General features: G+C 51.0%; 1 protein-coding gene across 1 annotated transcript in view; it reads left to right on the plus strand.

The window, feature by feature from the left end:
• The window catches only part of CTNNBL1 (catenin beta like 1), an 81,255-nt gene that overhangs the window by 14,645 nt on the left and 38,642 nt on the right, over positions 1-27,968 (plus strand). Inside the window, exons 3-10 of the mRNA XM_063296842.1 lie at positions 583-689; positions 6,282-6,421; positions 12,214-12,311; positions 15,030-15,123; positions 16,333-16,424; positions 19,435-19,507; positions 19,711-19,769; positions 21,980-22,128. Of these exons, the coding sequence (XP_063152912.1) occupies positions 583-689; positions 6,282-6,421; positions 12,214-12,311; positions 15,030-15,123; positions 16,333-16,424; positions 19,435-19,507; positions 19,711-19,769; positions 21,980-22,128 (812 nt within the window). The remainder of the gene's footprint in view (positions 1-582; positions 690-6,281; positions 6,422-12,213; positions 12,312-15,029; positions 15,124-16,332; positions 16,425-19,434; positions 19,508-19,710; positions 19,770-21,979; positions 22,129-27,968) is intronic.

Here is a 27,968-nt window from a genome sequence, read left to right on the forward strand (position 1 = left end):
AGCACTGAAATGCAACAAATAAGTGTTATCTTGGCAGAGTGCATGGGACTGGGGAGGTAGGGAGCAGGAAGGATTTTGTAAAAGTATCCCTCTGCCTCCCCCCCCCACTCGATATAACTGCAGGCTCGTTACAGGAGGCGGAACGTTCCTGGATCTGAATGTCCTCCTGGAAGATGGATCGAGTGGTGCAGTCCATGTGCCTGTTGGGGGGGGGGCGGAGGAGGGGGCACACGACAGACCAGAGCTGCCAGCGCAGTGTTTTGTGCTGTGCTCTCTTGCTGTCCCCCCTTCCCCCTCCCCTCAGCTGAAAGGAATAAAGTCCGTGAGAAGTTGGAAGCTGGGCAACCTTTTTGATGGCTGGTGCCTGCAGGGAAATAGTAATGTGGAATGGGACCTACCTTGCCCAAGTAGACAAAGCTGGGGCTCCCCCCCCCCCCCAATTATTTGGTTTGGGATGGAAGGCGTCATTTGTCTGTTCAAAGGAAGCTGCTTTGGTTGAACGGAAAGGAAGTGTCCAAGCTGGGTTTGCGGGTGCTGGAGGAGGTAGGGACCTTGCCCTTGACTGAGTATGTCTTGGGGTAGGAGGAGCCTCTGGATGAAAGCTCGGTGAAGAAGATGATCCTCACTTTTGAGAAGAGGTCTTACAAGAACCAGGAACTCCGGATCAAATTCCCAGACAATCCAGAGAAGTAAGTTTGGTTGGACTTTGTCTTTTTCTCCAGGCCTGAAAGGTCAGGCAACCGGGCTTCGTGCCGTGAAGGAAGATGGAATCGGCTTTCCACTGCGGAAGACGTTCTTCAGGAAGGGGGAGGTAGCAATTCAGGCATCTGCTCCAGAATTTTGTTCCCCCTTGGAGACTCCGGCAGTTTACACTGTGCTCGATCCAGAGCCAGGATTCTCGTTCCGGTGGGGGCTTTGGAGAACTGGGCACGCTGGATTTTACTCAGCCCAGATCCTCTGCAGGTCATGTCATTCTGACGTTAGAACGGTAGGGCCGCTCTGTTGTCCTCCTGGGAACGTGGCAAGATGTAATTCAGGGCAGGTCTGTCTAAGCGAGGCTTTGCTCTCCGCTCCTGAACTAGACCTGCGGTCTAATCTTGCCAGATATAAATCACCAGTACTGTTGGCAAATAGCACCATGGTTTGCTTTGAAGTTCATGCAGGTGGCAATAACGAAGCAGAAAACAGCATGGCAGAAGCTGGCTCCACTCTGGGAAAAAGGTGTTTTTTTTTTCTTTTCATTGATCCTGATGCTGTGAGCTAGGATCCCAGGATCTGAGAATCATAGAGTTGGGAAGGATCTTGGAGGTACTCTAGTCCAACCCCCTGGAGGTTAGTTCAGGATCCACCAGAGTTTCTCTTCTGTTTAAAGACCTCTCATGAAGGAGAACTGACCACTTCATGTCCCAGTTCACACACTCGGGAGGTCCCCTCTGATGTCTGGCCTGAACCTGCATTCTTCTTGTTGTAATCCTCTTAGTCCTGCTCTTTGAAGCACCGGGGAATAAGATCCCTCCCTCGCTTCAGGCTCCACAGGCAGGGATCGAATATTGCCCCCTCCCCTTTCAGAGACAGATGTAGTGACATTCGTCCTTGCGCCTGTGACGGCCATGGGGCTCTCCCGCAGGGATCTGTGCGGATGCCCAGGATGGCTTCTGTGTTACTTTTCCTTTTACCTGAACGTGGAGATTCCCAGTTCTGAAAGGGCTCTCGGAGCAGGCCATGACTGGACGCTTTGTGAGCCCAAAGGTGTGTGCCTCCATTGTCTTAGCAGTCCTTTGGTGCCCTGCCGTCTGTTCTGGTCCAAAGTCTTGGTTCAGCTTGTAAAAGTAAGTTCTTCTCCAGATGGAGGTCTGGTTCCTGCTCTTCCTTTTATGTATTTGCAAATTCTCCTCCACACTGAAGTCTGTGTTTAAAGACTTCAGGTTTGTTTGTTTTTTGAAATAATGGATGCAAGGATTACAAGCACAAGCGTTTCAAAAATAGTTCAGACACAGTATGGGATACACTGAGCCAGGTTGTTTACCCTCCCACCGGAAGAGGGTTACAAAAAGTCTTTCTTTTTTGCCTGGATGTGCACAAGCCCTTTCTAGTTCTCTTGCAAGATTCCCCACCTCCTCCCCGCCTCTCCCTGGTGCTGCCTCACTTTCAGCCCTTGAGGATCCGCTCTTGCTGAAAAACCTGTGCCTTCCTTGGCTTAAGAATGTTATGGCTTATCCTCTTCTGATTCTGCCTTTCAATTCTTTAGTTTCTTTTATTTCCCTTTCCTACAGAAGCAGCATTAATGTAACCCCTGGGGGCATTCTGCAGCCTTGATGCTTCCGCAGTCTTGTCACAATCCTGACAGCTCCCCTGCGAGGTAGGGCCAGAACTATTACACTGCATTACGGAGTCAGGGGAACCAAGCCTAGGTGTCGACTGCCTAAGGCAGCAAGTGAGTTTTGCCCTGGGGATTTCCCTGTTTGTAGGTTAGTCTCTAAGTTTTAGCCTTTCCCCAGATTTTTCCTTCTCCAGCTTACATGTTTTGGCCACCTGCATGTTCAGCACACTCTCCACCTAGCAGGCGGATGGGAATGGCTTTTGGTGTACCTTCCTTGGCAGGTGTGGACCTGCCTGCCTGCCAGCTGCCTGCTCACCAACTCCATTTTTCATTCTTTTTACAATGTGCCCAGGACTGCCACGTTGGCCAAACAGCCCTTTCAGCTGTACCTGATGGCTCGCAAAGTGCGGTTGCACATCGCATTCAGGGACCTTCAGGCAACAGGCCAAGCCAAGCTCGGTGGGGGGAGGTTGCTGCTCTGCTGGAGATTTAGTTAAGTGGTGCTTGCTCAGATGCAAGAGCAGTTTCCTTGTTTCCTCGCTGTTCCTTTACTTCCTGGAGTCAGTCCTGGGCGTGTGGATTGACAGCTCCCTGCTCCACAGCTGCCGTGACCGTTCATCAGACTGAAGGTTTCTGAGGCCGTCTGCAGCAAAATTACGCTCTGCAGGTCCTTCCTCTTCCACCCTCCCAGAGCCTGAGGGAAGCCGAGATCACCTTTCCCCCAGCCGGCCACCCGGGTTGTCTTTGGTGCCACCTGAGAAGAGGCAGAAGATGGCAGGATGTGCTGCTAGGCATCCATTCCTTGCTTCACCTTTCCTTACATCTGGCAGATTGCAAGCAGTCTGTGCCAAATTTCCCATCGTCACCTCCAGTTGAATTATGTCTCCTCCTGAATTTCAGCCAGGCCCTTTTAGATGTTGTGACAGAAATAACACAAAATAAGTCTCAGTGTTTGTTTTGTGTGAATTTGAACACTAATTCACAACTTAAACAAGGAGGCCTGTCTGACTTCTGGAAATGACGCTGCTGGACTTGAGGTTCTGAAGAGCTACAGATAGGTCCAACACTGATTCTAGAACAGTTGGCAAAGAAAAGGGTTTGTAAACAACCAGTCTTGCCAGTCTAACCCAATTTCATCTTTCTTTTTAAACCTGTATTTATTTATTTATTCAATTTCTGTAGCCGCCCATCTCAGCAAGTGACTCTGGGTGGCTTACAACAATAAAAACCATCAAACAGTTAAACAATTTCAATTAAAACGGTTACAATACAAAATAAATACACGGGGCTGCCAAGTAAACAATGTAAGACGTTAATACAACCAGGAAATGGGACCATTACCGCGCTCGGGGCCCCAGGCCTGGGCACATAACCAGGTCTTCACGGCCTTACGAAAGGCCAACGGGGTCGGGGACATCCTGATCTCTGAGCAGAGAATATCCCAGAGGGCAGGCACTCTGGCAGAGAAGGCCCGCCTTCTAGTCCCCGCCATCCGACACTCCCTGGCTGACCGGATCCGTAGCATGCCCAGTCTGTAACTTTATTCACAGTTATTCATAGTTATGGGGATGATGTAGATTCAATATATCTTGATTTCAGGAAAATATCTAACAGAACATTCTACATCAGTGGAGTGGGCTGTAAACTATGTGGGTTGGATGGAAAATTTAGGGGATACATACAGTGTTTGTGTGTGTACTCTAAATGGCTGCACATCAGAGTGGAGTGAAGTATCAAGTGGGGTGCCACAAGGTTCAGCCCTGGGTTCTGTACGCCTCGATATTTTTATGGACTTGGATGAAGAGGTAGAAGGAGATTTTAGAAGGTTTTCAGTTGATACCAGAATGAGTAGGATAGCTAAAAGAGACAGAAAATTCAAAACGTCCTTGCACAGATTAGAGGTGTGGGCTGAAACAAGAGAATGAAGTGTAGTAGGAACTTAGCAACTTTATGAGTGGAGAGGGAAAGTTGAGCAAAACTGCCTGGTACCAACATTGTGCTTCTCTTGGTACTTGCAGAAATGGGGAGGGAAGGCGTGGGTTATTGAAAACTTCCAGTCTTAGTCTCGTTTTGCATCCTCAGCTCCAGCCTAGATGGAAAAGTGGGGCTTGTAAGGGCCAACCTGAAAAGAACATAACCGGGTTGGCTCCCCCTCACCCCCTTCGGGATAAGGCAAGAGGACGACAGATAAAATTTGTGATGTGTCGCCAAGACGAAAGCACCTCCCCCTTTGGCATGGCAGTGTCTCTTCCCCCTTGTTCTGAAGAGGCTTGGAGTAGCCCTGTGGACCAGACAGTGAAAGAGCTGTCCTAGTTCATGGCTTCACTGGTCAAGGGTGCCCGTGGAAATATAGAATTGGGTTTAAGCGACTCTTTTGTGAGCGCTGTTATCACTCCGGAATGTGATGGGCTCCCATATCCTGGATGTGTTCAAGCAGGGTCTGGACAGCCACCTGTCTGGGAGGCTTTAACCTGGATTCCTCCCCGAGCAGGAGGTTAGACTTCATGACCTCATGGGCCTCTTTTAGCTCTAGGATTCTATGGTTGTATCATTTTTGGGCTGTTTTTTAAATCTATGTTTCATTTGTTTATAGATGAAGATAGAGATATCTTCAGCAAACCTCAAATTTGGTTTGACTGTATTGAATCATCCCATGAAGAGCCCCCCCCCCCTGCAATTTGGAGCTAAAAGAATATGTGGTGCCCTTGACACCCTGATCTGGCATCAGCAGCAGCTTCTTGATGAAGATCGGTAGCTCAGTTCCTGACATAGCTGTTCTGCTGATGTTTTGCTCTGGACTTGGCACAGTCCTCAAGGTCCAGTTTTGAAAAGGGCCGGCCCCTCCATGTGTGCTTTCTTCTCTGGCTAGCAATTCTAAATCAACTAAATAAAACCCAGAGTTGTTGACAGTTGGTCAGCATACAAGTTTAATAAATGATTAAGTTATGGTTATAAAGTACAGGGACTAGGGGAGGGGAGAGCCAAGGCCGTGCAAACACGTACCCTGGAGTTGGGATCTGGAGACCTCTGGGATGAATATGAGCTGGTAGGTGTCTGGATCTGATCGTGAGGATGGTTGAGACACATGCTTCTCTTTTCTTCTTGGTCGTGGCAACAAAACACAAAACAGCAAAAAGGTGGTTCTGGAGGGAGCAGTACAGCGAAGAAAGCTCAGACACCTGTTATGATCCAGCCTAGCCAAGTGGTCTTCTCTTGGCAGCGTCTCCAATTAAGGCTGGAAAAGGAAGGCCACTGGCTGTTGGTACTCGTAGTACGGGGAACAGATGTGGCTCAGTGTAAAGCAGCAGCTATGGGATTATGGAGGAGCCTCATGTGGCACAGAGGGGTAGGCGGCAGTATTGCAACCAAAGCTCTCCCCACGACCCGAGTTCGATCCCAGCAGAATCTGGATTCTCTCTCGGGCAGCCAGCTCAGGTCAACTCAGCCTCCCATCCTTCCGAGGTCGGGAAAATGAGCACCCAGCTTGCTGGGGAAGGTGATGACTGGGGAAGGCAATGGCAAATCACCCTGCTATAGTCTGCCAAGAAAACATCGTGAAAGCGGCATTCCCCCAAAGGGTCAGACATGGCTCAGTGCTTGCACAGGGGACCTTTTACCTTTCATGGGATTAAGACCAGATGAAGGTCTCTTGCACAGCTATCTCTGTCCAGGCAGGGTTGTAGCTGGTCTATCAGCCTAAGGTAGGCTTCCTCAACCGGTGGACTTGCCATATACATGGACCTCAGTGGCTGGAGCTCTCTGCAGAATTCATGATACCTGTGGGGTTCAAAGTCCATCTCTCCAAAGGCCTTCAGCTTGGGAAGGCTGCTTGTGAAAGATAGGATACGCATTACTCGGAACCCTCTATTCCCAGGGGCCTGTTCCGGGAAGCAGCCAGCTTAGTCTCTGGGGAGAGGTAAGATCCTTTGGGTCCTGCTGAATTTTGCTCATCTATCTGCAGATTCATGGAGTCGGAGCTGGATCTCAATGACATCATTCAAGAGATGCATGTAATTGCGACCATGCCAGACCTGTACCATCTTCTGGTGGAGCTGAATGCCGTGCACTCACTCCTCGGGCTGCTCGGACATGACAACACAGATATCCTTCTTGAATGATCGGTTTCCTGTCCCTGCCCATGCTGCCCCCAAGCATGTGATAGGCTCTTCCTTCGTTTGGATTCCTGTTGCGTTCTCACTGGCCTTACAGCCAACAGAATGTCTCGGGCTTGACGGGGCAAGACCTGCCTTTCTAAAAGGGATGCTCTAGAGATAAAGGGCAGAGGCTAAAATGCACCACCTCCAGGTAGAGTGCACAGGCAGGCGGGACGGGGAAGAATAATTCAGGCTGCTGATGGGCGTATTGTTTGGAACGAGCAGGGAAAAGTGAGGTGGGCTGAGATACACCCCCTGTTGTGTGCTTTAGACCAGTTGGAGCCATCTGTTAGCCCTCTTTGGAAGGTTTTCTCTCCTTCAGGAATTGAAGACCAAATATTTTGTCACAGCTATCCCTCTATCCAGGTTAGCAGGCCAGAAATTTTTCTGGACCTTATTCCAAAAGAGCTTATCAGTGCAGTCTCTACAACAGTTTACCTGCCATGTTAGAGGGCAGCTGGGAGTTCTGTGTGTATGTTATCTTGAGCTGACCTGGAGTTGCTGTGGAAAAGGTGGAAAAGCTGTGTTAAAATTGCCTGCAAGGCAGTAGACATTTAGCAAATGTACCAAATTCCATCTGTCTGATGTCAGCCTGCTGCCTTTCCTAGTTACTGATAAACACGGTAAAAAAAAAATCTGTTTAGAAATGTTGTATTGGCCAAGAATGAAGAAAGGCTGGATGAGAAGGCAGGGTGAAAAAGAACCGATTTGAGAACAAGGTCTGTATATGAATATTTTCTTTGGCCTGGCTCATTTGAACATGCAGCATTATGAATATTTTGGTACTCTGAGTAGAGTGTGTCAACTTGTGTTTATGAAAATGCATCTTGGGAACAGTAATTGTATTTAAGGCAGTTAAACTAGGCGTTTCTGTCTGGGCCTTCAGTGCAGTCCAGAGAGAGATGCGTTTCGTGTCTGCTTTTGTTGATCTGAGCTTGAACTACAGAATGCTGATCTCTGCAAAGTACCTCCCTTTAAAAAAACAAAAGCAGACCCGAAGTAAATTTAGCTAGAAATATTTCCTCTGTGTAAGCAGCTCTGCGGCCTTGGTTGTTCCTCTTTCCAAGGTTTTTCTGGGCACTACAGCAGCCTGAGCATAGCGTCATTTGTCAAAAGATTAACTTGGATTTGCCATTCACGTGGAAGAACATAAATGATAGAGGACTTGCTAGTGACAGCCTTGAAGGGGAGAAAATGTGGCATCTTCTGTTCCCACAGCCCTGAGAAGCTGAGTCTGGGATGATAATCGCCATTGATAGCTTGTCAGGAGTTTTGCGGCTACCTCCGGCTTTTAGCGCTGGGCTCATCCTGCATCAGTTCAGTTAAACTGGAATCAGAGCCTTGGCCTGCAGTCCTGGAGGAAGGTGCATTTGCAGGCAATTGCTGAAGCTTCTCCAAAATATCAGAAGGCAAAACATGAAGTCCTGACAGAATTCTCTTGCGCAGAACCCCCCACTGGGGCAGGGTGCAAGAGAGGCTGTTGTGACGCAGCCAGAGAAGGGCTCCTTCCATCAGGAGCTCTGCGTGGAATTCTGAGAAGGGGGTCTGAAGAGAACGCTAAGCAGTTCGTGTTTGACTGAAGTTAGAGCCCTGACAGCAAAGGGGGGAAACACGCAGTGGATAAAAGCTCTAGGATCAGAGTTAGTGGACTGGGCAGCTCTCCTGCTGAAGCTGAGCCACGATGTGAACAAGAGATGACGCTCCAATGATAGTTTCAATTAGCAGAGGCTGGAACTTCAGCACATCCGTCAGCGTCAGCATCAGCACCCATCAGAGGGCCTTCTCTCTCGCTGCCAGAATAGGGCAGGTTCCAAACAGCTGGTGGGTAAACTGGGAATGTTCTGCCCAGTAACAGCCACACGGAGCCTGCTTGTTTCCTCCCTGTGCCTGTCTGTGTGTTGGTAGCCAAGCCTGGGCCTGAGGCCGAAGTTGACAGAGACGAATCGGTCCTTCCCTCATCCCAGTTCGCCTTTCCGAGATGAACTAAGAGCAGAATTTCTGCTTGATTTCAAACCTGCTGTCTGCAAATAAATTTATTTCATCCCCCAGGGCTATAGTTTAAAACACCAAGGATAAATTGTGAGCGATTGTTCGGTATCCAAAAAAACCTTGTGTGTCTCACCACTGGCATGTCAATTTACAGGACGTACTTAAGGGCTTTGACATATAGCATCAAACCTCCTTAAGGACGTGTATCTCCTAGAGTCTTGAACCCACCATTTTTATCTCTGAATCGTTCTCTGAAGCAAAAAGCATCTGTTCTCTCTTTGTTACTAAAACTCAGTTCTGTCGCTGGGTACAACAGGCAAAAAATAGTATCAAAAGATTATGAAGTTAGTTCAGTAGCGCAGAGCATTCACACAGGGACATCACTAATGCACTTCTGCATCAAAGCTTGTCAGACAGTTGCTTCACAGGTCTGTCCGAACCATCCACAAGTAACAACAAATTGAGCTGTTTATGTCAGAGACCTGAAGCGGCTTAAGCAACTCTCCCCTCTTTATTCGCTTCCTTGCCATTCATATATTTCATGTTCAGCAGCTATTTATGAGCAGATAATCTGAAATAAGTCACTTCTCTCCCAAGCAGTAAAATATTATTGGGTCAAGCACCTTTATCAATATGTATTTTCTTGAGATAGAATGTATTGGTAGAGCGAACCCACCAATATCTGGAAAACCTGTGTGGGGTCATCTTTAACAACTTTGTTGTCATATTCCTCAATTCTTCTTACTGAAGAATCAAGCAATTTGTAATTCTGGCCCTCCTGGATTTACTGTCCGTGTGAGGTCTTGCCTTTGATAGGGAGCAGGGTCAGAGTTAGGTGACTGTCTATCAAAAAAATCTTCCCAGAACCATTTTTGTTTCACTGACCTGTGATCATATGACTTTCTTTGGAGATTTTCTATACAATATTTGATTTTCTAAGTTAAATGGTGCATAAGGAGCTTCCTTTTTCACAAAGCATGGCCTTAATCCCATCCTACTGACAGCTAAGAAACCAGAGTCCGGCTGGAATGCCTTCCTCCACACAAAAGCCATTTCCTAGCCGTTTGTCTGGACAAAGCTTGCAGAAGAAGCTCAAGCTTTAGACCAGTGTTTCTCAACCTTGGAAACTTTAAGATGGGTGGTCTTCAACTCCCAGAATTCCCCAGCCAGTATGGCTGGCTGAGGAATTCTGGGAGTTGAAGTCCATCCATCTTAAAGTTGCCAGGGTTGAGAAACACTGCTTCAGACAGTCTCCAACACTGAGGAGAGGGGAGGGGGAGTTCATCACTTTGTGAAGAGTGCCCAGTAGATCTTGGCCCCTTGCTGGGTCTTGTTGAATGGGTTAGAGCCAGTTTGATCAGTGAAGCTCTTCTGTGCTCCTGGTAGACAGTTGGGACGGGGTTGGTGGGTTCTTCCTGTGCTTGTAAGCCAAGCCAGTAAGAGCTCTGCAGGCCAGGGTAATGATCCTAGAACTAGAAAGTAGCCTACTTAGCCGTGGGGGGAGGAAACAGTCAGAACTTCCAGGAGATCCTCCCTCTTGCCCAGATCCTGGTGAAGTGGCTTCCCCAGCAGATGACCAGCTTGCTTCTGCTTTAGCTCCTGCCTCTTGCCCCAAGACCTGCTTGCTGTTTCTCTCCATCTTTCTGTCAATTCTCCTCTTCAGGGGAGCTGCATCTATAAGAGGCCACCCAAAGGCCACCATCTATGAGAGGTCTTAATACTAGTCCAGGGCACGTGGCCTTACTTATAGGAGGACAGGCCAGGATTTCTGGTGGGAAACAGAGCCCACGCTCCGGCTGCAGGTGCGTTCCCCTCCTGATCCCTTGGACCCAGCCATGGAGCCCGTTCTCCGGCTCCTCTTCCCCACTGGGGTGCAAGGGAGAAGAGCATCTGGCAGATGCATGGTGGTGGGGTGGTGGTTAAGGAAAACGGCCCCGCCCCGCCCTCCTTGGCCTCCTTCCCCCCCTCTCTACTTGAAGACTCAGGAGCCTTAGGTACAAAAGGGGGCTCAGCTCTCCTCTGAGTGAAGCGTTTAATCCACTTGCAGTGGAGGCTTTCGGCCAGGGAGGAGGCGGTGGCTTACCAACGTGGTCCTCTGAACCTCCAGCTGTCGTCTTAGGGGAGGGAAGCAACTGGGCCCCACCCAGGAGGAACAAATGGGTGGCCTTTGCCAGCTGGTGCCAGAGCCACCATAATGCCTCTTCCAGGGAAGAAGCCGCTTGGGCGACAGGCCTGCCGGCAGATCCTAAGAGCCAATTTCTGAGATGCAGGACTGAGGCTGTGAAGGGCTCGGGGGACCGTTGAGCGTCTCTTTCCCAACCAAACATTTTCAAATCGCTGCTGTCTGACGTGGATGATGGAGCAGTTGGGGGCATCCACCCGAGAGAACCATCTTTTCAGCAGTCAGCAATGTTTCCCCTGCCGGGAAAATGGGTGCAAGCTGTGATGCAGGAAGACGGAATTCCTGGCCTGCAGCAGGTTCCGTGTGTGCCTGTGTGTGCACAGAGTTCTCAACATTTAAAGACTCAGTTTAAATGTCAAGAATCCCAGCAGAAGGGTGGGGAAGGGCATCGTGTGTGGAATGAAGGATGCCTTTGCTCTTCTAGAAAGGGCCCTCAGAAGAGCTGTTATGTAGGACGTTTCAGAATCTGGGCTGTCTTTGGATGCACAAGGAATAGGCCAAGACTGATTGGAGAACGGTCCAAGTCTCTAAGGAGCAAGAAAGGGGCTGCAGTTACAGGAACTGCCTCTGATGCCTGAATCTGAGGTTAATGGGTGGAAATGGGGCGCTGCGGTGAGTGCTCCATATGCCGGCTGCCAGCTTTGTTTGTTAATCGGTTGCAGCCTTATTAAGAGCCTGTTTGCTCTCCAGTTAGCAGCGACAACATGGGCTTTGCCGATTGGATTTCTGCAAGCGCGCTGTTTTCTGTAGGCCTGTCCAAAGCCTCGGCAATTACTTCCTAGCAAGATAGCAAGCCATTAGGAAATGGGAATGTTGACCCTGGACCCTGTAAATTTTGCAGGAAGCCTTTAGCTATCAGATGATGATTCTCGTTCCTGTCAAAAGAACTGGAGCTCTTGCCGGTGCGGCGTGGCCGTGAGAGCTGCTCCCTGTTGCCAGATAAGCTCCCAGAGAAAGGTGGGGGGATTGCCCCCGGCTGCGGACCAGTCCTGAAAACTCTCCCAGTGCCCTGGGCCCCATGTTCCTGGACCCTGGGACTCAGCCTTGCAAGTAGCTGAGTCTTGGAGCCCAGTGTCAGAAGGTGGAGAGGCAGGGAAGTGCCCCTTGAAAATTAGAGGCTGACTTTCAGATTCTTGATTGGTTGATGAATTATATTTATAAGGCCACTGACTGGCCAACAACAGTGAAACCAGAATTGGAAAACCAGTGAGTCAGGGAGTGGTTCCCCTTGAGGGATCGGCCTACACCCACCTTCTGCACACACCGACCCAAGGGGCCCCGGTTGGGGAAGAGCCGGGTCTTCAGACTTGTTCAAAGAAGAGCAGGATAACGGCCGTTCAGGTCCCTGGGGGGATGCTGTTCCAAATTGGTGGTGGCTTATATTCTTTGAAGCACTTCTAAAATCGCATCAAATTTTGAAGGCCCAACCAGCACCATTATTTCTGAAGGGCATGGATCTGCGCAGACATTTTGGGGTGTCGTTTTGGAAGGCGCGCTTGCAGCCGAAGCGTGTGTCCCCTTAGTTGCTGTGATGAAAGTTCTGCTTATTGCCCTTAATCCCTTCCCACATGTGTCCATTGCGGTGGTGGATCTCTTGCAGGAGCTCACAGACATCGACACACTCCACGAAAGCGAGGAAGGCGCCGAGGTCCTCATTGATGCCTTGGTAAGGGGCGCCGGTGGCCGTGGGCAAAAGGGCGGGGTGGCAAGTCGGGATCTTCTGGGGAGGAGAGCACCGCTTTGCTAGCCCACCGCACTAGCGCTCTCACATCTCAGCGTCCAGTGCTTGGTGTTTAGCTACGTTCCCTTCCAGGGGTTACTGATGGTTGCCCTGAGTGGGTCATTCTGCCTGCTTGGCCAGGGAACAGCAGAAGCTGAAACACGCTGAGTCTCTTGCACAGGGAAGCAGTCAAACCCAGACAAAACCTTTTGTATGGGGCCCTGCAATAGCAGACTTTTGAGTGTATTTTATTGTTCACTCAGAACAAGAGAGGCCATTTCTGCTGAATGGCTTTTCTTTCGTTTATGGAAGTAATTGCTCTCTCCCCATCTGAGCCAAGGTTGCTAGGATAATTCATGCCCCACCGAGGGTCCCTGTACCAGGGTCAAATGGGAAGAATGCTCTGGCCTGCCGAGCTGAATAGTCTGCTGAATGGATCCTTTCAGCTAACCTTCTGGAGGGGTAGATTTTCTCTTTATAATTCAGAAAGCTGAGTTGGACTAATCATTCTTCAACGCTTTTTTGGATGATTCCTGCTCCACCTTGTCCTCTAGCCAGACCATCACGCATCTGACCTAAGGGCAGCTCCACAGACTCTGCTCCTTCCCCGAGTGGAGGCTCAGCCTGCTGGTGCACCCCGAGGGGCCCTTCCTGCCCACGATGCAGTGTCTTTGCTGCTACTGCATGCAGCAAGGGAGACTGCCTTGGCAGTTTTGCCTCTTCCACCCACAGCGGCTGCTTTTTTTCTTGTTTTGTGTCTGGAAATCACCAGGCCAGTGCTCACAATGTGAAAAAGGGGTGGGGCTGGGACTCGTCCCTTGCACTTTCCTCTTCTTTGCACTATTCCCCCTCCTGGAAGGGAAACCAGGTTGGCTTCTGCTGCCCTTGGCAATTTGAGGCCTGGGTGCGAAGGTGACCGCAGCATGGCTTCAAGGTGCTTTTCAGGAATTGGGCGGTGCAGATGGTGGTGGCCTGGAAGTTGCAGCTGACCTGGAGGCAGGATTCTGGAGGCTTTCTGGCATCTGGAAACTGCTGCACTGCAGCTTGCCCACGCTCTGCTCTTGGAGATGCTGCTTTGTCTTTGGGCTGCTTTGCGTTCTTTCTCTGAGCAGCATCAGGGCTGAAGGCTCGGCAGTGGGGCCGCTCCTTCGCACACAGGAATGCCCGGGTTTAATCCCTGCCATAGCTCTGCTTGAAAGCAACAGACAAAGAGAGACGCTACCCTCTGCCAGGGGCTGCGGAAAGGCCTTGCCAGCCACGGTGGGCGGTGCTGAGCCGATGCATCAACAGTCTGACTCCCACCTTGAAGTTTTGCAAACGGGCCTGGCCTCCCCTCCTCTTTTTCCCAGCTCTGTTTACTTGCTTATCTGTCTACCTACCTACCTGCCCACCCAATCATGAAGACCCTTTTGATTAGCCTGGATATTTCCTTCCCCTTCGGCTCTTCCTCATAAGCGTGGATCTCTTCTTCTCTGTTCCTCCACCTCTCCCTCTTTGGACCTCCCTTTCCAACCACCTTCCGGAAGCCCGGCTGGGCCAGGAGTAGCCTTTCTCCTGGACCCCAAAGCTCACAGCGTTTGTCCTGTTAGCAGACGCTGCGGCAAAGCGTTTCATTCTCAGCCATCGCCGTTCGCAGCCAGCAGCCGTCCAGCTGACCTTTCCTGGGCGGTCAATAAATTGCTTGCTGAAGGATGCTCTTGAGCAGAGAGCTTGCCACCAGCTTTCCAGACCAAATTCTTTGTATTCCTCTCAGCAGGGGCGAGGCTTCCGCTACTTAAACTTGATTGTACGTGTGCCTGACTGTGGTTGCCATATAATAGTTGTTCCCACGTTTTGTTCAGGGAATTGGCTAATCGTGTGGAGCCCTGCCCTCAGACCCCCTTGCTTTCAGACGTGGGCTTGCCACTTTGGCACCGCCCTTTGCTCCAGATCCAAGGTCAGACACGGACAGTTGCGATCAGTGCCAGCCCGCCTTGGAAAACCCAACTCATCCGTGCAGCAGGATGGCCAAAGCCACAGCCCACACCAGGAGAGACAGCTCTAGTCAGACAGAACGACCATCAGCCCCACCGCAGGCTTAGAGCTGCGCAGTGGAAGGCAGGCGGGGGTCCCGTGCTGCCTGCGCCTTCCCTCCCCTCCTGCAGAGAGGGCATTTCTTCCCTGGGGGTTCCATTAGGTGTAATTGCTTGGCATTTTGGAGGTTGCTCCGTTGCTTCCCAGGGGATGGGTGGAGAGTCTGCCCAAGTGATAACCGGCAATTGAATCTTGCCCAGGGCTGGCAGGGCTGGCGGGCAGCTGATGCCCCACTGGGCTGTTCTGCTTGGCATTTTGGAATTCAAGGAGATTATGAGCCCATCAAGGCCCGATTTAGCGAATGGCAGACCAGTGACAAGATTCATATTTTTCAAAATGTTTTCCTGTTGTGACTGACATGGAAAAATTGTCCAATTAATTAAGGGCAAGACAACCATGGAGCTTGCAGACAGAAAAGCTTTGGCAGAAAGATTGTTTCCCTGATCAAGGCATCCCTCAGTGGAGCAGTTTTCATTTCAGCTATGTTTGATTTCTCGCCACCTGCCAATTTACGTGTGTTGTCTTGACCTGTGCCTCCCCGGTCCACTTGCTCTGAGCCTGTCCTCCTTCCCTTCCCCTTCCATGGCCCAGGTTGAAGGGCAGGTTGTGGCGTTGCTGGTGCAGAATCTCGAGCGTCTGGATGAAAGCGTAAAGGAAGAGGCAGATGGTGTTCATAATACCCTGGGTAAGTTCTGTGCCCCTCAGAGGGGGAAGTGAACCTGGGACCCTGCAGTTCTGGGCGGTTCCATAAAGTGGCTTCTTCTCTGTGCGTTAGACAGAGTTCCAAAAATCAACCAGCAAGCAATCTGATGATGCCCTCAGGCTGCAAAAGGGGTGCTGGGGGCTACTTCTGAGTAGCTATGGCCCACTTCTAAGATGTAGGGAGGCACTTTTATACCTGATGATGAACAGCTTTGCCCACTTGCAGTGACTCACCGTGGCAGGTGCTGGGCTAGCAGTCCAAATGCCGATGGTTGTGAGAATGAGGGAAGGTGGCTTGGCTGTCAGAGTACTACCTGTGGACCCCACAAGAGTCCTTGGCTGGCAGTGGCTGAGCAACATTTTGATTCTTGGTTTATGGTGAGGCTTCCATGTCCAAGTGACATTAGCAACAGAATGGAATATTTTCAGCCTCTACAGCGTGGAGAGGCATGTGGTGGTGGTGGTGGTGGTGGTGATTTGCAATCAAAATTACAAGGAAGACTATCTCCAGGGTGGAATCACACTCTCTGAATTGTTTTATTAAGAGTGACTCCAGAGCAATGCTGATGTCAGGCCTGAGAGCTAGACCAGGAAACTAACTCCACAAGAAGCCTAGAAATACACTTTATTAAGACAAGCTACAGCCCAGAGTTCTGGGAGTTGAAGTCCGCACGTCTTAAAGTGGCCAAGGTTGAGAAACGCTGGGCTATAGTAACAGAATCTTTCCCTTCCCTCCCTCTTATACCCCAGGGAGTCCAGGGACAGCTAGTCTGAGTCTTTTTCTAATACTTTTCCACCTCCTAGCTTAACATTTGCTTCAGCGCCTGTTGTTCTCCTTCTGGGTGTCTTCTTCAAGGTCAGCCCCATGGCTCTGTGCAGCTATGGACAATGTCTGGTTGATTCTCCAAAGGAAAAAAGAGGATCTGGCTGCTGTGACATGGGTGTGAACAAGAGCTTTTTTTGATTAGAGAGAGGAGCCCTCAAACATGCTGGAGGCCTGATTTAGCTGCCGTCATTCCTGACCAGAGGGCCATGCTGTTTGGGAACGATGAACTCAGTAAGCCTAGAGGTGCTGCCAGGTTGGGAAGGCTGTTGAGATGCGCTTGGCTATGAAATCTGGCATCAGTCTGGAAATTCAGGGCTGATAGTCTGTTCTCTGCAATCCCCCCTTCTGATCCTCTTCTTTTCAAAGCAATAATTGAGAACATGGCAGAGTTTCGGCCAGAGATGTGCACGGATGCTGCTCAGCAGGGCCTTATGCAGTGGCTTCTCAAGAGGCTGAAGGTGAGTGCCGGCCTGCTTTTCTCCGAGGGCCCCCCCTAAAGCTGCAAAATAGGCCTTTTGTTACGTTTGCACACTGTTTGTCTCCCACCCTCATGCACCTGTCGCTTCCTTCTGTTCTCCTGTCTTAAAAGTAACACCCAGTGCAATCCTTCCTCATTGTGGTCTTCTCCTCAGCCAAACTTATTTTCACTTCTCTGTTGATCTTCCCCTTCAGCAGTTGGGATATTTCTGGAAGTGTCCAACGCCCCAGGCCTCCCCCTCATTAAGGGTGCTGGCCAGAGCTTAGCTAAACCATCTGCATTGCTGGAAGGAGGCATCCATCCAGGCTCAACTATACTGCAGCCTAAACGCAGTTGGCAGGCTGGGTGAGCAAGGTGGTCTCTGGATGATGCCAAGCTGCCAGGGAAGACCTGTAATTACGAGGCTTTCTTTTGCATGCTGCACTGTGAGCATCTGGCACATGTAGCTTCTTCAGGATGATAACCTGCTTGCTCTTAATTGAGGGTCAGGAGCTTAAAGGATAAGGTGACCCCTTAGCTGTCAGGTCCAAAACCATCAAGGGCTTTTTACGGCAGGACAGTGGCCTTGGACATTGCTTGGGGCCTATGGGCAGAGAGGGTAGCTCTTTCGAAGCGGATAGTCGGCGTTCCTGGTGGTTTTTCCTCTTCAAGCAAGCCATTTGTGTCACCTGGTGCTGGCTGTGGCTTCTACACCCTCTCGGGGAGACTTAGACATAAATAGGATGCGGTTACCTAGCCTCGAGGCACCAGCATGTGGGTCGCTGTATCCGGTAACGGTTGTGGCTCTAGGGCCTCCATCGGAGGGAGCGCAGCCTGATCCATGACAGGCTCCCTTAATTCCCAGACAAAGGATTCCCTTGCCCACAGTGCCTCCATCTGTCTTGTTGAGAATCTGCCTCTGGCTTCCGATTTTCACACAGCTTGTTACTGTATCCAGATGCTGGCCCAGGACCATCCGGGATGCTTTGGTTTCTGCCCACTCCCTTGGGATAAACTGATCTCAAAATTCAGTTCATTATTATTGTTAGATTTTTATCCTGCCTTTTTTATATATATTTGGTTAACGCAAAGTGGGGAACATACTCCAGCCTCCTATTTCCTGCTACAACAACCCTGTCAGGTGGATTGGGCTGAGAGAGGGACTGGCCCAAAGTCACCCAGCCAGCTTTCATGCCTAAGGTGGGACTAGAACTCACAGCCCCCTGGCTTTTGGCCAGCACCTTCACCGCCACACCAGGCTGCTCTCATGCAAAGATTTCAGGTTTATGCATGAATAAATCTCTAATTGTCCAGCTGCTGCTGATCCTCCTCCTTCTGCTATAAATACACTCTAAATGGTGCTTCATCAGCTGCAGGAACGTACAGATGTTTCTCCATGGCCCTGTTTACTTGTTAGTATGCTGAATGTCCTGTAATTTTTGGTTGGTTGTGATAATGTAATCTTGCTTTCTGCCTTTAAGGCTCTGCTCACCTCGTTTTATTCTGGGGAGGTGTGTCTTGAGCATCAAGCTGTTGGACAGGCAAATGGGGCTCTGTTGGTCCCTCCCTCCTTTTGGGTCACTGAGGGTCCTGTCCTTTTGCCATTGCCAGAGGCCACCCGGGGAGTTGCCAGGAATCCTGCTGACCTTTGGGCAGCTGAACTCACCTTGAGCGCTCTGTGTGCCCGAAGCCTCCATTTTCCCCCCTGCAAAAGGGGGCATTGATGGCACTGGCCTCTCGAGCCCCCCTGTGGGATAAAACCCAAGTGAGGTCCCCAAAACATGACCGCTTCCCTTTGGTTTTTGGTGCAGCTCCCATTAGGAGACCTTCCAGTGATCAGAGAAGGAAAGGTCCGTGCTTAGAACTGGGTATTGAGTGGAGAGAGCATTGAAGGGAAACCACTGCAAGCAATCAGAGACAGTAATCCTAAAACCCTTAAGCTATTTTCATTCTCCCTGAAGCATGCGCGTTTATCTGTTGCTTTGCATAATTTGTTTGTCTCAGCTAGCCGGGAGAGGTGAGGAGCTTCCCTAAGACTTTTTACAGATCACCCTGCCTGCCATACTTCCGGGTTCTTAAGCCCATCGCCACTTTCTGTGGAGAGTGGGTCAACGCCCAAAACAGAGTTTTCAGGATGCTGAGTTATGAGTCCAAATCTGGTTATTTTTGTTGGGCCAAGATTTCTGACCAACCCAGTGATTGCCTTCTATACAATAAAAAGTATAGGGGTAAGATTTGGGCGGGGGTGGGCAAGTGAAAACACCTGCCGCCCTCCAGTAAGGACAAAAAGCCCCCTGATGAAGACGGGTGGTGGCGGTGTTGGCGTTGGCATTATAAAGTGCCAGTGTAGGGCAAGTTACCTTGGACAAACTGGACGTTCCATATCAGGCTTGAAAACGTAAGATGGTCAGCACTGGCTGAGCACCCATCACAAAGACCAAACCCAAAACGGACCTGGAGAACCCCAGCGTCCTAGCTGATGTTTGGTGCGATGGTGTGAACAACAATGTCTCCAGAATGATTGAAGAGGCTATTGATGTTTATAAACCTCCAGATGACTTAAATAGGGAGCTAGGGAGGGATCAGCAGCCCAGAGGCAGTGTTGAGAAGGTGTCTCTGGGCTGATCGTGACGGGCCCTGGGAGATGGTGCTCGGCCCTGGGACTGCCCGAAACCTGCAAGGGAAGTGAGGCCCAGCAGGAGCCCAGGCGAGGCAGCAGCTGGTCCTTGGACAACCCCAGGGGGGTCCTGCTGGCTGAGCTGCTCTCCCATTCAGACCACGGCAGACTGTCACTAGGATCTGCCTTGTACTGGTGGTCGGGCTCAGTCCTGGGATCAGCTTCTCCAACTTCAGGGAGTTTGACTGAAGAAAAGCTAGCCCAAATGACGCATGGGAGCCCGGGGACTGCAACTCCCATAATGCCCACCCAGGACAGTAATTCCTTTGCTGTGGGAAGGATCCGAAATGTGGTTCCTGACTGGCTTCTCTGCTCTTCCCCCTCCCTCTTGCAGGCCAAGATGCCTTTCGATGCCAACAAGCTCTACTGCAGTGAGGTCCTGGCCATCCTCCTCCAGAATACAGATGGTGAGCCGTGCTCCTGCCCAGCCTGTGGCGGGCCCTGCCCTGCTGCCTCTGCCCCACTCAAGCACCCTCCTGCCACCTCCTTACCTTGGCGCTCCCCGCTTGGATTCTCTGTCAAGCCATATTGATTTTATTTGCTGACATTGCCGTGTTAGGTGGCTGTAAAATCTGACATTTGGCCTCCTTCTCCCCCCTGCTTCCTATAGACAACCGGGAAATGCTTGGAGAGCTGGATGGGATCGATGTGCTGCTTCAGCAGTTATCGGTGAGTAATTCGTGCCCTCCTGCATGCCCTGGAAGTGGGCTAGAGGGAGCGGGTGGGGTGGACAGAGGAGAGAGGTTGAAGCCTGGTTAAAGCCCACTTTAGTTGGGGGGGGGCGCTGCAGCCCGTATGCTTTACGCAGAACAGATGGGCTCCTGGCCACGAAGAATCCAGAAAGAGCGTTTGCCCTCTTTTTACTGGGGAGAAGCGGATACTGGGCTCAGCCAGCCTTTGGTCTCCGCAGGGATCTTTTCTTCAAATAAATAATCTGGAAACCAAGCAGTTGGGAAAAGTCTGTGGCTGAGTTTTGCTGACTGTGGGTGGTGCTCTGACGCAGAGCCCTGGTATCTCTCCCTCTAACCTCCTCTCTAATGATTGTAATTGTTTTTATTCTATTTTACGTAATTCTGTTCACCACCCAGAGTCACTCGCTGAGATGGGCAGCCATATCAGTTGGGTAAACAAACAAATCTCTTGGCACTCTGCGCCACATGCTTAACTGAGTGTAAGTTGTTGTGCGAACTCCAAAATTAAGACAGTTAGCTTAATTTTGGAGTTTGTTAACCCAGAAGGATATAGCTAGGTCCAAACTGACGCTCGTCTCCCCCCCACTGTCACACAGATCAGTTATTGGATGGCTAGCCTTCGCTTCTGATGTCCATGATCAACACACTTCCTAGAGAGTCCCTGTGAAAGCGACACTTCTCTAGGCACTTGGTCCCTGTAGTCACCCCTGTTTGTGCCCCCCTCCCCCACCCACATGGGGTAAACAAGTGGCAGAAGCAGGTGAGCCACATGCCCTCCCCTCCTCCCCACCTGCTTGCAGCGGCTCTGGCCGCATTGCACTGCCATGGAGTTCCCCTCCCGCCTCTGTGGGGAAAAAGTAGAACGCAAATGGCAGGAAGTGGGGAGGGAAGGGACGGCTCCCGGCCTCCTGGGCGGCCGCTGGGATGATAAAAATGCCACAGGTGCATTTGGTTCCTGAAGGCGAGAGCAGCGGCGCCTGTGATGGCCCTCCTCGTCCTTAGACCTCCGGCTGGCGGGGTCTCGCCTGTCCGACGTCCACCCGTCCATGACGGTTCCATTCCGGGGATGCCCACTGCCTCCCTGGGGTTGCTGCGGGCAGGGGCTCCTTGGTTGAAAGGGCTGCCTGCCGGAAGCCGCCACATGCGGAGGCGTCTCCTGGCTGGCCTTCCGCTTTCCACGGGCCCTTTCGGTTTCTAATCAACGAGATGTTGCTTCCCTTTGATGTCATGACCCTCGGCTGAGCCAGGGTTGACCTGTTTGTCCCTGGCTGTGCCTGGCACCCTCTGTGAGGGCCTTCAGTTGACCTGTCTGTCCCCAGCAGGGAGATGAGACCGGTGCACTACAGCTCCTGAAATCTCCCAGCTGGAACTCCTGGGCCTTGGACTCCGGCAGCTCTGTCAGGCCTAAAGTCCTCCCAGCTCAGGAGCAGAGCGGCAGCCTCCAGGAGGCCTCCTGCTGCTGCTGCTTGTCACGCAAGGCTGCCCTGGGGAAGCACAAAGGGACCTGGCTGCCAGCCCCATGTTGCTGAACAGCAGGTCATTCGTACAAGCCAGCTGACAGAAGGTCCGCAAAAGACTGGCTGCCAACACAGATTCTGTCTGAAGGGCACCAGACCGGGGAAGGTTGGGCTAGAAAGCAATGACAGAGAGGGTTGGAGTTCTTTTGGTTTAATGTTGCATTGTTAATTAGAGTTTCCCCCCCACTCCCCACCCCCTTTTCTATGTGAACAGGGCAGTCTAGGTGGTTTAACAACACACAGGATGCAAAAAGGAAATAACTCATGAGTGGAAAGGAGTATTAAAATTGGGTTGCCCTCAAGCTCTCCACTTCCCCAAGGAAACCTGTGCGGTGGTGGTGCTGCACCTTCCCTCCTCCCGCCTCATCCCACGTTGCTCAGTGAGCCCCCAGAAGCTCCCAAGCCCTCGGCCTGCTGAGCCAGCAGTGTCCTTCACAGAGGCTGCAAAGAAACGTCCCTGTGGTGTTAATGCACTCAGTTTAGGCAACTTGTGAGTCACCTGGGATTGTGCAGAATGCGCTGCGTAGGTCCTTTTGTGGCCCTGAGGGCACGAAGCTCAGGGCACCATTCAGGTCACCAGTAGATAAGATAAGAGCATACTTTTGAGGCTCAAGAGGGAGCTTTGATGAGACAGGCTGCTGACAGGTCTTCTGGTTTCCTCTCGAGGCAGGTGTTCAAGCGCCACAACCCAGGCCCAGCAGAGGAGCAGGAGATGATGGAGAACCTGTTTGACTCCCTCTGCTCTTCCTTGATGCTGAGCTCCAACCGGGACCGCTTCCTGAAGGGGGAAGGGCTGCAGTTGATGAACCTCATGCTCAGGTGAAGGCATGCTGTGCAGGAGCCCAAGAGCCAGGCCTTTTTGGGGGCAGGGCTGGAGGCTCCCCCACTGCCCAAGCATAGACAGAAGCTGGGTCCCTGGAGAGCAAAGCCACCTTCTCTTGCAGAAAGTGGGCCTCCCATGCCCACGATCTACTGGGGGAGAATGGAGGAAAGGTTGTCTCTACTCGTGTACAGGGTCTCCTTCAACGTTCAGTCAACGACTGTGCCAGCCGTGGGGTGGTCATCCAACACATGGGGAAGGCGAATGTCAGGAGGGGTGAATTCCTTGAGGGTTGGTGCTTTTCCCTTGTGCTCAGCATCCAGGCACGCTGACCGCCAAGGCCGTTGGCAGTCAATAGCCAGTAGGCCCAGAAGCAGTTAAGCTGGCAGGGGCTTTTCAAGGGTGGGGCCTCGGTCTGGGAAGGGGGCGTCCACTTCTGCTGGTCATTTGGATGTCTCCCTCCAGTGACCTCTCGTCAGTTCCACGGGGGAATGGGAACCCAAGCCGTGGGGACTTCCCTTCCTGGCCTGGATGTGAGACCTCAGGAGCCGCTTGTTTGGAAGGGCCCCCATCCAAGAGCAGCGCCCGTTCAGCGGCGTGCTTGGCAGAGGGAAAACGAAGAGTTGCTGGCAAAAATAACATTGCTATTTGGAGCACCAGCAAAGAGGACCGAACTTTGCTGGCAGGGGATGAGACTGCGTCCCACGTTCCCACCCCTTGGCTCCCACTCCCGTTTGCGAACACACGTGCTGCTGGGGCTGGGAGGGAGCCTTTGGGCATGGCCTAGGACTCCCCGGGGTGCCCTCCCACGTCCTGCAGAAGGCCTCTGGGCTGGCGTCAGAGTCAGTGGAGTGCCACCGCCCCTGTACCTGAGATACAGCCGGCGTGCAGGCCTGCTTTTCCTTCCACCCTCCCATGGGGGACTGAGCTCCCCCTCCCCACTGCCCCCCTCTCGCTCTCACTCTCAGCTTCCTCTGAGTGGAAGGAGCTCTTTGGAAAGGGGGCTGGCCAGGAGTGATCTCTCCCTGCAGGGCACGGCCAATGCGCAGTAGCAGCAGGGGACCGAATAAATAACCAGGAAACATGGATCATTTAGGCTGGAGTGTGCTGAGTTTTCTTTAGGCTAATTAAAGCAGAGCTGCAAAGTCCTGCAACCATGGCAGGGAAGAGGATGGGCTTCCTTCCTGGATCTCCTTGTCCTTTTCTCCTCTGGACTCCTCTGGGCTCACGGCTGCTCTGCTGGCCTTGCAGAACTAATTAGCTGGAGTCCTTGAGCTGTGCAGGAAGGATCTTGCATTTTAATTTTTCTTACTGGGTCTCCCCATCCATCCTCTACCTTCTCCTCTTCCCCACCCCGTGCCTCATTTTGGGGTTATGCAATTTGCCATCTTCTTTCCTACCTTGGCAAATAACAACAAGGCTATTCTTCTGAAACATGTCCCTAGATCTGGCTACGTTTCAAAGGAGCTCTGAAAGGCCAAGTGAGGGTTAAACCAGCAACCTGCCAGACGTCACGGAGCACCCCTTTCCCCCTTGGATAGGGGAGGGTTGCAAACAGGCTGCAGTGTTGGTGTGCAGCCAGCCCCCCCCCTTCCAAGTCCATTAATGCCTTCTCTCTATCTTCTAATAACTTGGGGCAGTTGTCTCTACTCATGGTCACTGGGCCGGCCCAAGGAATGAACCTCTAGTGGCTCTCAACAGAGTTACTAAAGACTTTTGGAGCATCAACCATCTCTATTCTGAGTGCAAGCCACAGTTGTACTCTGGCTATTCATGGTGGCAGTTTCATCTTAGGTTGCTGTCAGATGCTCTGTGTTGAGTTGCCTTGGAAGAATGGTGGAAGGTTCAGTTTATCAGGAGATGGTGTCCGGCCAGGTTTTGACTCAGCAGCAGGAGATCTGTCTATCCCAGAAATGCTCTTCCCATTCCTTGAGATCATCTGGGGAGGCATTTCTTTCAGGATGCTTAGTGAAGACACAGGGTAGAGCTGAACTTGTGGATGGTGGAAACCATAATTAAAGCATTTTCCCTACCACAGATGATCTATATAGTGATGATGGATTGTAATTACCAAGGTATTCATCTTGGGACTCTCTTGTTTGAGTGTGCACCGTTGGGATTGTATAAAGGTTGTCTCTGAATTTTGTATTTTATGTTATGTGTTAGTACCAGTAAGACCAGGACAGTAGGCATTTGTGTGTGCATTCACCAGGAGTTAAACCCAATTTGATGTCACGTAACTAGTTAACCCGTTATGGCTAGCATAATGCTTTTAGTCCGTCTTTTGTCACTTCAGCACCTTCCCTATCCATAATCATGATGCCCTTTTCACCCTTGGTGCCTGGGTGATCGTTGCAAAGATAAAAATTGCTTATTGTGCTTAAACTGTGTGTGCGCACACAGACATATCTGCATGTGCATTTTCTGGTCGTGGTTCTTTGCCTCGGTGAGATTCCCTGGCTGTCACATTTTCTTGTGAATGGAGAGCTCTGTAAGCAGTTCCTCTATAGCAGGGACACTCCTGGCTATGCAGGATTATTTTTGCCATCAGCAGCGATGGCAAGAAAGTACTGCCCTCATTGGCCCACGTTCTGAGCTGCCTCTCCTCTAGGGTGACATGCATAATTTAGGATAATCCAGGGTGTTTTTTCCAGTGAGGATCCTGACCAGGAGGCCTGAACCCTTTTACTCTGGCAATGGCCATAAAGACTCCAGTATCCCAAGAGAGACCACGCCAGGTCAGCCTCCAGAGGATGACCATGGATAAGCCTTCAATTCAGGCCCCTCCTGTTTGTGGACTGTATATTGTGTTTTGATCCTGGTTTCACCCAGGACCCTGATTGTCAGACTGCCCTGGCCCTACAGGATGCCCTGCTGAACTTGGCTTATGAGAACCTGCTTGTCTTGAAACCGTCCATTTAGTTGGCCCAAGAAGGACAACGTGGTGGAGAGACGAAACTCACGTTGGCTGGGTAAAAATTGGTAGCTGGAAAAGGAGTTGTCCATCGGAGCCGATGCCTGCTGCCCAGAGTCCTTTGGGATTGGGCTGGGTTATAAATACCGTAAATAAATCGCTTGCCTGGCCTGCATGTGAGCAGATTTAGAGCTGTGCATTTTGTCACAGTATTTATATATTACCCCATAATGAAGGTTCTCAGGACACTTCACCAAAAAAACTCTAAAAAGAATGAGATTTACTTCCCAGCTAGTGGCCTCCGAAGGGAGGCTTGGTGGTGTCACAACAATTTCAGAGCTGTCTCTGGCTGCAGTTCTGTCCCTTCCCCGGCTGGGAGGTGCCTGGCGTCTCTTGGAGAGGAAGTGGTGTCCCCTTGTCGGCTTTGCAAAGACGGGGTGGTGCTGCCAAGATCCTTGGGAATGTTGACCTGTGAGGAGGAGGAGGAGGAGTCCTCCATAAAGGGAAGAAGGAAGCCTTGATCTCTTGGTGGGTAACTTGGAAAGCCTTTTCCTGCAGAAGTGAAGGAGCTGGCTTCGTTTTTAAATTCAGGCCATGTCTGAAAAATAATGGGTTGGATTTGGGTTGTGCGGGAAGGGGATGGAAGCCTTGGGAGGCAGATCCCTGCTGTGAAGCTATTAGCATGGCTTTCTCTGACCTGTGCAAAGGCCTTTGCTGGTTGCATGGCACCAGCAGAGAAGCTGCGTGAACGGCCAGGCATACAGAACAAAAGACAAATAGATTTATGTGCGGAGTGGAGTGCCCCTTGCCTGCAGCAGCCTCTGCAAAATCTTTCATTACTTTTCTTGTTTTCACGTCACATCAGCTCCTTGGAAACTCAAAATTAATGTGTAACTACTGAGATTTCCTTTTATTAGCAGCTTTGTGCTATGTTTACCTAGCAGAATTGGATCCTGGGCCAAGTTTCCTAAAGCTGCCGCCTTCTGCAGGCACCGTACAATAGAGGCCTCTGGTAGAAGGAGGCCTCGCCTGGCTCTATTGAATGCCGCTTGCAGAAGGATGCCCAGAATGGAAGGTGCGTTGAATGGAAGGTTTTCATTTTGTTCTGGCTTCTGAATCCGTGCCAGTCTTTTTACAGGGTGTGGCTGGGAAATGCAGGATAGACGAGGCTCGGTTTCACAGCCTTGGGAGCTGCTATCAGGATTTCGTGGTGACCAAGGGGAGAAACCCTGGCCCGCCTGCTGTGGTCCATGCCTGGATAAATCTGGTGAGCAGAAAACCACAGCGAAACGATGCCTGATACTTCAGAGCTGCGGTGGATTGAGGATGGGCTTACTTTTCCTGGTCTGCTGTGCTGCGAACTGTGCAGACATCCTCCTCCTTTGGGTTTGTCTTTACTAATTCAGAGATGGATCCATCGACCTCTGCCTGGTCTACTTGTGAAACGGTATCTACTAGCTGAGTATTGTGCTCCCTCGCCAAGTGTTTAATTCTCTCTCACACACACACTTCCACTCCCTCTCTTGCACTCACAGGCCAGGTAGCAAAATCAGGGGACTTCCTTGAGCCCAAATGGGCTGGATTGGGCTTGGGGGTAGAGATCACCTCCAGGTCCAAGAACGTACCAGTTGCTTGTGGGGTCCTGTCATTGCTCTCCTTTTGAAAGAATCAGCCGAGAAAGACTTCCGTAAGCCTGAGGTGCGATTAAGATAAACTGCTTGCCCTCTGGTAGAACAAATATTTCAAATAAAACCAACCTTGGACAGACCGGTCAAACATCTATTGATCTCTAAAAGCCTGAACGTAAATGCCATGAATATTCCCGGGATCAGCTCCTTGCAGCCTGTCTAAACCCTGATCAATATACAATTGCTTCCTCTGAAAAAGAGTCTTGTAAGTTCTCCAGCTAAAACACGAACTTCCTTCAGCCTTCTGCTATTTCGATTTTCAAGGTGAAGCAAGCAGACCTGGAAACAAGGAGGGGTATGTATGCGTGTGTTGGGGCAGGAGCAGAGCAGATTACCACCCATCCCTGTTTCTCCGTGCCAACACACTGCTCTGCTGAGCTCTAAGAAGTTAACTGGTGGATCCATTGGGGTTGGTTTCGAATGAGGGCACCCTTCTGTTCTGTCTAATGCTGGGGGTTTTGGAGGGGGTGGCACAGCTTTAGCTTCCTAGCAGCGGCTGGCATGTGCGAGCTGGGGCAGATGGACCTTGAAGCTGAGCAGAGAGCTGCACGTTGCCTTCCTCCTCTCGAGGGGTGTTCTCAAAGAGAATTGTGAAGATGTAGAGTAGGAAGTAGAAAATGTAGAGCAAGGAAGGCTGCGGGCCGAAGAATGGATGCTTTCGAACTGTGGTGCTGGAGAAGACTCTTGAGAGTCCCTTGGACTGCAAGGAGGTCAAACCAGTCAATCCTACAGGAAATCAACCCTGACTGCTCACTGGAAGGACAGACACCGAAGCTGGAGCTCAAACACTTTGGCCACCTAATGCAAAGAGAGGACTCACTGGAAAGGACCCGGATGCTGGGAAAGACCGAAGGCAGCAGGAGGAGGGGACGGCAGAGGATGAGATGGTGAGGTAGCATCACCGACACAATGAGCATGAATCTGAGCAAACTCCAGAGACGGCAGAGGACAGGAAGGCCCGGCGTGCTGTGGCCCACGGGGTCACGAAGGGTCGGGCACGACTGAACAACAACAAAGAGTAGGGCTCACGGAACATCTGAACATCTGGAACCGACAGGTTAGATTAGTTAGAAATGCTTCTTAGCATCTTCAGATACATTTCGAGTTGCCAACTGTCTGAAGATCTGTTGGATAAAGGTTATGTGGGTGGGGAGGGGGGAAGGAATTGCTAGGAGGAAACGTCTCTGGGATGCACGATTTTAGACAGGAGTGGGAATACTCTGTTTCCTATGAAGAC

The sequence above is a fragment of the Candoia aspera genome, chromosome 3 (genome assembly GCF_035149785.1).
Source record: "Candoia aspera isolate rCanAsp1 chromosome 3, rCanAsp1.hap2, whole genome shotgun sequence".
Classification (NCBI taxonomy): Eukaryota; Metazoa; Chordata; class Lepidosauria; order Squamata; family Boidae; genus Candoia; species Candoia aspera.